This window comes from Ptychodera flava, unplaced genomic scaffold (assembly GCF_041260155.1).
Source record: "Ptychodera flava strain L36383 unplaced genomic scaffold, AS_Pfla_20210202 Scaffold_75__1_contigs__length_567515_pilon, whole genome shotgun sequence".
Lineage (NCBI taxonomy): Eukaryota > Metazoa > Hemichordata > Enteropneusta > Ptychoderidae > Ptychodera > Ptychodera flava.
Genome location: NW_027248397.1, coordinates 60,106 through 70,944, shown reverse-complemented (window position 1 = coordinate 70,944; position 10,839 = coordinate 60,106). Strand labels below are relative to the sequence as shown.

At 33.8% G+C, this 10,839-nt stretch overlaps 1 protein-coding gene across 1 annotated transcript; it reads left to right on the top strand.

Annotated features, from left to right (window-relative positions):
* Positions 1–2,607: 2,607 nt before the first annotated feature.
* LOC139128874 (26S proteasome non-ATPase regulatory subunit 10-like) lies at positions 2,608–10,067 on the top strand. Its single transcript, XM_070694575.1, has 7 exons — positions 2,608–2,622; positions 4,088–4,186; positions 5,303–5,401; positions 6,732–6,830; positions 7,965–8,063; positions 9,195–9,293; positions 10,026–10,067. Exons 1-7 carry the CDS (start codon positions 2,608–2,610, stop codon positions 10,065–10,067), a joined length of 552 nt encoding a protein of 183 aa, XP_070550676.1.
* Positions 10,068–10,839: the final 772 nt, after the last annotated feature.

Sequence of the window (10,839 nt, the reverse complement as noted above, 5' to 3'; positions counted from 1 at the left end):
CAATCTTAACATTGTTCACATTTTTTAGTACGAATCCACAGCCTTGTATACGGCTTCTGGACGAGGTCATGCAGATGTCGCTGAATTGCTGATTAAACACGGTGCAGATGTCAATGCTAAGGATCGGGTAAGTAAATGTGACTCGGTACTCGATGTGGATATCGGAATCGTAATACGTCAACAACTTCATTTATCTTTCTCCCACTTTAACGTTACAGTCACTAAATCAAATAATGCTATGCCATTTTATGGTGTCCTGGTCATACAATGCCACTGCCTTACTTCAAAATGTAGCAGAACAAGTTATGCTAAGATTGCCGCGATCTGTTAGCAGAGAGGGTGGCCCACCACTCATATGGCGTTCGACTTTATTCAAATAATTTTGCACGAAGACCGGTAACAGTGTAGTGTATTTCAAAGTTGTATTTATTCTGGTTGTTTGTTTAGCGATATATTCCTCAACAATAGCTTTCGCCTCTATAAATATAATGGCAGAGAGACAGATATACAAACAGCCAGAGACAGAGAGAGACAGATAGATGTGTGTCTTTGAAAAATCTTTTATTCCAATTTGGAATGTTTAAAAGCGGATTATTTAATTCCTATGACGTGCTCTTCAGACAGACCTACTAAACAAAATGTGGTTTTGAAAAAATTCACAAAAGAAGCTATTGTTTTGCAAAGTTTGAGAAAATTGACTCTAGTCCAAACTAACAATAATTAATAAATTACCCTCTCCCATTGCTAAAATTTTGGGCATATTTATCGCAATTTAAAAAATAAATATGGTGACTTTTTAGCTCAATTTTAATGTAAGTAAAATCTTCAAAGTAGTTTAAATTTATAATCTGTTTGTTCCATTACAGTGTAAAAGTGAAAAATGCAATCATGATATAAATAGAAAAATGATGACCTGTTTAATTGATTTTTAGTGATTTTATGAAAAGCCATGAATTTTTTATGTCATTTTGTATAAAAAAAAACAAGTGCGGTTACCCTTTTTCCCCAAGGTTTTTGACTACTCTAATATATAGGTATTCAAAAAAAACAACATTTGATAAAATTGACATTACTTTTCCCTTTTTCGATCGTACATCCTTAATTTCCCATCACAATGAAAGCATACTCCTTGATTACTGTGACTTTTTGATTTCAATAACATTGTCAGACTTTTTCGGTATATGCCTCATACCATGACGATCAGGATTTAGTTCTTATTGGTGAATAGCAATTTAACATTGTTTACATTTTTGTAGAGCAATTCCACAGCTTTGTATGCGGCTTCTGGAAGAAGTCATGCAGATGTCGCTGAACTGTGATTAAACATGGTGCAGATGTCAATACTAAGTGTCAGGTAAGTAAATGTGACTCGGTACTCCATATGGATATCTCAATCGTAAGACTTCAACAATTCCATCTATCTCTCTCCCATTTTAATGTTACAGTCACTAAATCGTATAATGTTATGTCATTTTATGGTGTCCTGGTCATACAATGCCACTGCAATACTTCAGAATGTAGCAGAACAAATTATGCTAAGATGGCCGCGATCTGTTCGCAGAGAGGGTGACCCACCACTCATATGGCGTTCGACCTTATTCAAATAATTTTGCACTAAGACCGGTGACAGAGTATCATTATTTCAAAGTTGTATTTGTTCTCGTTGTTTGTTTAGCGATATATTCCACAACAATAGCGTTCGCCTCCAAAAAATATAACGGCAGAGAGAAAGATATACAGACAGACAGAGACAGAGACAGAGACAGAGAGATGTGTGTCTTTGAAAAACCTTGTATTCAAATTTTGAATGTTTGAAAGCGGATTATTTAATACCTATGACGTGCTCTTTAGACAGACCTACTAAACAAAATGTGGTTTTGAAAAATTCACAAAAAAGCTAGTGTTTAGCAAAGTTTGAGGAAATTGACTCCAGTCAAAACTATCAATAATTAATAATTTACCCTCTCCCATTGCTAAAAATTTGGGCATATTTGTCGCAATTTAAAAATTAAATATAGTGACTTTTTAGCTCAATTTTAATTAAGTAAAATCTTTAAAGTAGCTTCAAATTTAAAATCTGTTTGTTCTTTTACAGTGTAAAAGTGAAAAATGCAATCATGATATAAATAGGAAAATGATGACCTGTTTAATTGATTTTAGTGATTTGTGAAAAACCGTGAATTTTAATGTCATTTTGTAAAAAAAACCAAACAAGCGCGGTGACACCTTTTTTCCCAAGTTTTGGACTACTCTCATATGTCGGTATTCAAAAAAAAAAACATTTGAAAAAATTGACATTACTTTCCCTTTTTCGATTGCACATCCTTAATTTCCCATCACAATGAAAGCATACTCCTTGATTACTGTGACTTTTTGATTTCAATAACATTGTCAGACTTTTCGGTATATGCCTCATACCATGCCGACAGGATTTAGTTCTTATTGGTGAATAGCAATCTTAACATTGTTCACATTTTGTAGGACGAATCCACAGCATTGCATGCGGCTTCTAGCGAAGGTCATGCAGACGTCGCTGAATTGCTGATTAAACACGGTGCAGATGTCTATGCAAAGGATCGGGTAAGTAAATGTGACTGGGTACTCGATATGGATATCGGAATCGTAATACTACAACAACTTCATTTATCTCTCTCCCATTTTAACGTTACAGTCACTATATCGTATAATGATATGTCATTTTATGGTGTCCTGGTCATACAATGCCACTGCAATACTTCAGAATGTAGCAGAAGAAATTATGCTAAGATGGCCGCGATCTGTTCGCAGAGAGGGTGGCCCACCACTCATATGGCATTCGACTTTATTCAAATAATTTTGCACGAAGACCGGCAACAGTGTATCATTATTTCAAAGTTGTATTTGGTCTGGTTGTTTTTTTAGTGATATATTCCACAACAATAGCGTTTGCCTCGAAAAAATATAATGGCAGAGAGACAGATATACAAACAGACAGACACAGAGAGATGTGTCTTTGAAAAATCTTTTATTCAAATTTAGAATGTTTGAAAGCGGATTATTTAATACCTATGACGTGCTCTTTAGACAGACCTACTAAACAAAATGTGGTTTTGAAAAAATCAAAAAAGCTATTGTTTAGCAAAGTGTGACTCTAGTCCAAAATATCAATAATTAATAAATTACCCTCTCCTATTGCTAAAATGTTGCGCATATTTGTCGCAATTTAAAAAAAAAATATAGTGACTTTTTAACTCAATTTTAATGTAAGTAAAACTTCAAAGTAGCTTAAATTTATGATATGTTTGTTCTTTTACAGCGTAAAAGTGAAAAATGCAGTCATGATATAAGTAGGAAAATGATGACCTGTTTAATTGAATTTTAGTGATTTTGTGAAAAACCGTGTATTTTTAATGTCATTAAAAAAAAAACAAGCGCGGTGACCCCATCTTTTTTCCCAAGTTTTGGACTACTCTGATATATAGGTATTCAGAAAAAAAACCATTTGCAAAAATTGACATTACTTTTCCTTTTTTCCGATCGTACATCCTTAATTTCCCACCACAATGAAAGCATACTCCTTGATTACTGTGACTTTTTTTAATTTCAATAACATTGTTAGACTTTTTTGGTATATGCCTCATACCATGCCGACAGGATTTAGTTCTTATTGGTGAATAGCAATCTTAACATTTATAATCTGTTTGTTCTTTTACAGTGTAAAAGTGAAAAATGCAATCATGATATAAATGGGAAAATGATGATGTGTTTAATTGATTTTTAGGGATTTTGTGGAAATCGTTAATTTTTAATGTCATTTTGTAAAAAAGAACAAGCGCGGTGACCCCATCTTTTTTCCATAGTTTTGGACTACTCTCATTTGTAGGTATTCAAAAAAACACCATTTGAAAAAATTGACATTACTGTTGCTTTTTTTCCGATCGTACATCCTTAAATTCCAATCACAATGAAAGCATACTCCTTGATTACTGTGACTTTTTTTGATATCAATAACATTGTCAGACTATTTCGGTATATGCTTATACCATGCCGACAGGATTTAGTTCTTATTGGTGAATAGCAATCTTAACATTGTTCACAATTTTTGTAGGACGAATCCACAGCATTACATGCGGCTTCTGGACGAGGTTATGCAGACGTCGCTGAATTGCTGATTAAACATGGTGCGGATGTCAATGCTAATGAGCGGGTAAGTAAATGTGACTCGGTACTCGATATGGATATCGGCATCATAATACTTCAACAATTTCATTTGTCTCTCTTTCACTGTAACGTTACAGTCACTAAATCAAATAATGCTATGCCATTTTATGGTGTCCTGGTCATACAATGCCATTACAATACTTCAAAATGTAGCAGAACAAATTATGCTAAGATGGTCGCGATTTGTTCGCAGAGAGGGTGGCCCACCACTCATATGGCGTTCGACTTTATTCAAATAATTTTGCACGAAGACCGGTAACAGTGTATCATTATTTCAAAGTTGTATTTGTTTAGCGATATATTCCACAACAATAGCGTTCGCCTCCAAAAAATATAACGGCAGAGAGAAAGATATACAGACAGAGAGAGACAGAGAGAGACAGAAAGATGTGGTCTTTGAAAAATCTTTTATTCAAATTTGGAAATTTTTGAAAGCGGATTATTTAATACCTATGAGGTACTCTTTAGACAGACCTACTAAAAAGAAGGTGGTTTTGAAAAATTCACAACAAAGCTATTGTTTAGTAAAGTTTGAGGAAATTGACTCTAGTCCAAACTATCAATAATTAATAAATTACCCTCTCCCATTGCTAAAATTTTGGGCATATTTGTCGCCATTTGAAAAATAAATATAGTTACTTTTTAGCTCAATTTTAATGTAAGTAAAATCTTCAAAGTAGCTTAAATGTATAATCTGTTTGTTGTTTTACAGTGTAAAAGTGAAAAATACAATAATGATATAAATAGGAAAATGATGACCTGTTTAATTGATTTGTAGTGATTTTGTGAAAAACCGTGAATTTTTAATGTCATTTTGTTAACAAATAACAAACACGGTGTCCCCATCTTTTTCCCAAGTTTTGGACTACTCTAATATGTAGGTATTCAAAAAAAAGCATTTGAAAAAATTGACATTACATTTCCCTTTTTCCGATCGTACGTCCTTAATTTCCATCACAATGAAAGCATACTCTTTGATTACTGTGACTTTTTTGATTTCAAGAATATTGTCATACTTTTTCGGTATATGCCTCATACCATGCCGACAGGATTTAGTTCTTTTTGGTGAATAGCAATCTTAACAATGTTCGCATTTTTGTAGAACAAATCCACAGCATTGCATGCGGCTTCTGGAAAAGGTCATGCAGACGTCGCTGAATTGCTGATTAAACATGGTGCAGATGTCAATGCTGAGAATGACGTAAGTAAATGTGACTCGGTACTCGATATGGATATCTGCATCGTAATACTTCAACAATTTCATTTGTCTCTCTTCCACTGTAACGTTACAGTCACTAAATCAAATAATGCTATGCCACTTTATGGTTGCCTGGTCATACAATGGCATTACAATACTTCAAAATGTAGCAGAAGAAATTATGCTAAGATGGCCGCGATCTGTTCGCAGAGAGGGTGGCCACCACTCATATGGCGTTCGACTTATTCAAATAATTTTGCACGAAGACCGGTAACAGTGTATGATTATTTCAAAGTTGTATTTGTTCTGGTTGTCAGTTTGTTTAGCGATATATTCCACAACAATAGCTTTCGCCTCCAAAACATATAACGGCAGAGAGAAAGATATACAGACAGAGAGAGACAGAGAGAGACAGAAAGATGTGTGTCTTTGAAAAATCTTTTATTCAAATTTGGAATTTTTGAAAGCGGATTATTTAATACCTATGACGTGCTCTTCAGACAGACTTACTAAACAAAATTTTGGTTTTGAAAAATTCACAACAAAGCTATTGTTTAGCAAAGTTTGAGAAAATTGAATCCAATTAAAAACTATCAATAATTAATAATAAATTACCCTCTCCCATTGCTAAAATTTTGGGCATATTTGTCGGTATTTAAAAAATAAATATAGTGACTATATATATGAGGTGCTCTTTAGACAGACCTACTAAAAAGAAGGTGGTTTTGAAAAATTCACAACAAAGCTATTGTTTAGTAAAGTTTGAGAAAATTGACTCTAGTCCAAACTATCAATAATTAATAAATTCCCTCTCCCATTGCTAAAATTTTGGGCATATTTGTCGCCATTGAAAAATAAATATAGTTACTTTTTAGCTCAATTTTAATGTAAGTAAAATCTTCAAAGTACCTTAAATGTATAATCTGTTTGTTGTTTTACAGTGCAAAAGTGAAAAATACAATCATGATATAAATAGGAAAATGATGACCCGTTTAATTGATTTTCAGTGATTTTGTGAAAAACCGTGAATTTTTAATGTCATTTTGTTATAAAATAACAAACACGGTGTCCCATCTTTTTTCCCAAGTTTTGGACTACTCTCATTTGTAGGTATTCAAAAAAACACCATTTGAAAAAATTGACATTACTTTTCCCTTTTTCCGATCGTATATCCTTAATTTCCCATCACAATGAAAGCATACTCCTTGATTACTGTGACTTTTTTGATTTCAATAATATTGTCAGACTTTTTCGGTATATGCCTCATACCATGCCGACAGGATTTAGTTCTTATTGGTGAATAGCAATCTTAACAATTTTCGCATTTTTGTAGAACAAATCCACAGCATTGCATGCGGCTTCTGGAAAAGGTCATGCAGACGTCGCTGAATTGTTGATTAAACATGGTGCAGATGTCAATGCTAAGGATCGGGTAAGTAAATGTGACTCGGTACTCGATATGGATATCTGCATCGTAATACTTCAACAATTTCATTTGTCTCCCTTCCACTGTAACGTTACAGTCACTAAATCAAATAATGCTATGCCATTTTATGGTGTCCTGGTCATACAATGGCATTACAATACTTCAAAATGTAGCAGAAGAAATTATGCTAAGATGGCCGCGATCTGTTCGCAGAGAGGGTGGCCCACCACTCATATGGCGTTCGACTTTATTCAAATAATTTTGCACGAAGACCGGTAACAGTGTATCATTATTTCAAAGTTGGATTTGTTCTGGTTGTTTGTTTGTTTAGCGATATATTCCACAAAAATAGCTTTCGCCTCCAAAAAATATAACGGCAGAGAGAAAGTATACAGACAGAGAGAGACAGAGAGAGACAGAAAGATGTGTGTCTTTGAAAAATCTTTTATTCAAATTTGGAATTTTTGAAAGCGGATTATTTAATACCTATGACGTGCTCTTTAGACAGACTTACTAAACAAAATTTGGTTTTGAAAAATTCACAACAAAGCTATTGTTTAGCAAAGTTTGAGAACATTGAATCCAGTCCAAACTATCAATAATTAATAATAAATTACCCTCTCCCATTGCTAAAATTTTGGGCATATTTGTCGGTATTTAAAAAATAAATATAGTGACTTTTTAGCTCAATTTTAGTGTAAGTAAAATCTTCAAAGTAGCTTAAATGTATAATCTGTTTGTTCTTTTACAGTGTAAAAGTGAAAAATGCAATCATGATATAAATAGGAAAATGATGACCTGTTTAATTGATTGTTAGTTTTTTTGTGAAAAACCGTGAATTTGTAATGTCATTTTGTAAAAAAAACAAGCGCGGTGACCCATCTTTGTTCCAAAGTTTTGGCCTACTCTCATATGTAGGTATTAAAAAAAAAACATTTGAAAAATTGACATTACTTTTCCCTTTTTCCGATCGTACATTTTTAATTTCCCATCACAATGAAAGCATACTCCTTGATTACTGTGACTTTTTTTGATTTCAATAACATTGTCAGACTTTTTCGGTATATGCCTCATACCATGCCAACAAGATTTAGTTCTTATTGGTGAATAGCAATCTTAACATTGTTTACATTTTTGTAGTACGAATCCACAGCATTGCATGCGGCTTCTAGCGAAGGTCATGCAGACGTCGCTGAATTGCTGATTAAACATGGTGCAGATGTCAATGCTAAGGAGCACGTAAGTAAATGTGACTCGGTACTCGATATGGATATCTGCATCGTAATACTTCAACAATTTCATTTGTCTCTCTTTCACTGTAACGTACAGTCACTAAATCAAATAATGCTATGCCAGTTTATGATGTCCTGGTCATACAATGCCACTGCAATACTTCAGAATGTAGCCGAAAAAATTATGCTAAGATGGCCGCGATCTGTTCGCAGAGAGGGTGGCCCACCACTCATATGGCGTCCAACTTTATTCAAATAAGTTTGCACGAAGACAGGTAACAGTATATCATTATTTCAAAGTTGTATTCGTTCTGGTTGTTTGTTTAGTGATATATTCCACAACAGTAGCGTTCGCCTTGAAAAAATATAATGGCAGAGAGACAGATATACAGACAGACAGAGACAGAGAGAGACAGAGAGATGTGTGTCTTTGAAAAATATTTTATTCAAATTTGGAATGTTTGAAAGCGGATTATTTAATACCTATGACGTGCTCTTTAGACAGACCTACTAAACAAAATGTGGTTTGAAAAATTTACAAAAAAGCTATTGTTTAGCAAAGTTTGAAAAAATTGACTCTAGTCCAAACTATCAATAATTAATAAATTACCCTCTCCCATTGCTAACATTTTGGGCATATTTGTTGCAATTTTGGTTAAACAATAAATATCATGACTATTTAGATCAATTTTAATGTAAGTAAAATCTTCAAAGTAGCTTAAATTTATAATCTGTTTGTACTTACAGAGTAAAAGTGAAAAATGAAATCATAATATAAATAGGAAAATGATGACCTGTTTAATTGATGATTTTTAGTGATTTTGTGAAAAACCGTGAATTTTTAATGCCATTTTGTAAAAAAGCAAGCGCGGTGACCCCATCTTTTTTCCCAAGTTTTGGACTACTCTCATATGTAGGTATTCAAAAAAACGATTTGTAAAAAATTGACATTACTTTTCCCTTTTCCGATTGTCCATCCTTAATTTCCCATCACAATGATAGCATACTCCTTGATTACTGTGACTTTTTTGATTTCAATAATATTGTGAGACTTTTTCGGTATATGCCTCATACCATGCCGACAGGATTTAGTTCTTATTGGTGAATAGCAATTTTAACATTGTTTACATTTTTGTAGAGCAATTCCACAGCATTGCATGCGGCTTCTAGAGAAGGTCATGCAGACGTCGCTGAATTGTTGATTAAACATGGTGCAGATGTCAATGCTAAGGATGGGGTAAGTAAATGTGACTCGGTACTCGATGTGGATATCTGAATCGTAATACTTCAACAATTCCATCTATCTCTCTCCCACTTTAACGTTACAGTCACTAAATCAAATAATGCTATGCCATTTTATGGTGTCCTGGTCATACAATGCCACTGCAATACTTCAAAATGTAGCAGAACAAATTATGCTAAGATGGCCGCGATCTGTTCGCAGAGAGAGTGACCCACCACTCATATGGCGTTGCATTACATTCAAATGATTTTGCACGAAGACCGGTAACAGTGTATCATTATTTCAAAGTTGTATTTGATCTGGTTGTTTGTTTAGCGATATATTCCACAACAATAGCGTTCGCCTCGAAAAAATATAATGGCAGAGAGACAGATATACAAACAGACAGGGACAGAGAGATGTGTCTTTGAAAAATCTTTTATTCAAATTTGCAATATTTGAAAGCAGATTATTTAATACCTAGAACGTGCTCTTTAGACAGACCTATTAAACAAGATGTGGTTTTGAAAAATTCACAAAAAAGCTATTGTCTAGCAAAGTTTGAGAAAATTGACTGTAGTCCAAACTATCAATAATTAATAAATTACCCTCTCCGTTGCTAACACTTTGGGCATATTTGTTGAAATTTTGGTTAAACAATAAATATCGTGACTTTTTTGATCTATTTTAATGTAAGTGAAATCTTCAAAAGTAGCTTAAATTTATAATCTGTTTGTTCTTTTACAGTGTAAAAGTGAAAAATGCAATCATGATATGAATAGGAAATGATGACCTGTTTAATTGATGATTTTTAGTGATTTTGTGAAAAACCGTGAATTTTTAATGTCTTTTTGTAAAAAAAACAAGCGCGGTGACCCCCTCTTTTTTCCCAAGTTTTGGACTTCTCTCATATGTAGGTATTCAAAATACCCCATTTGAAAAAAATGACATTACTTTTCCCTTTTCCGATCGTACATCCTTAATATCCCACCACAATGAAAGCATACTCCTTGTTTGCTGTGACTTTTTGATTTTAATAATATTGTCAGACTTTTTCGGTATATGCCTCATACCATGCCGACAGGATTTAGTTCTTATTGGTGAATAGCAATTTTAACATTGTTACATTTTTGTAGTACGAATCCACAGCATTGCATGAGGCTCTAGCGAAGGTAATGCAGACGTCGCTGAATTGCTGATTAAACACGGTGCAGATGTCTATGCTAAGGATGGGGTAAGTAAATGTGACTCGGTACTCGATATGGATATCGGAATCGTAATACTTCAACAACTTCATTTATCTTTCTCGCACTTTAACGTTACAGTCACTAAATCAAATAATGCTATTACATTTTATGGTGTCCTGGTCATACAATGCCATTGCAATACTTCAGAATGTAGCAGAACAAATTATGCTAAGATGGCCGCGATCTGTTCGCAGAGAGGGTGACCAACCACTCATATGGCGTTCGACTTTATTAAATAATTTGCACGAAGACCGGTAACAGTGTATCATTATTTTAAAGTTGTATTTGATCTGGTTGTTTGTTTAGCGATATAT

What these genes read in the sequence shown, in the direction of transcription:
- LOC139128874 (XM_070694575.1), top strand. An exon ending in ATGTCAATGCTAAGGAGCAC is followed by an intron (nt 8,064 to 9,194) that starts GTAAGTAAATGT and finishes ACATTTTTGTAG; the next exon opens with AGCAATTCCACAGCATTGCA. An exon ending in ATGTCAATGCTAAGGATGGG is followed by an intron (nt 9,294 to 10,025) that starts GTAAGTAAATGT and finishes GTTCTTTTACAG; the next exon opens with TGTAAAAGTGAAAAATGCAA.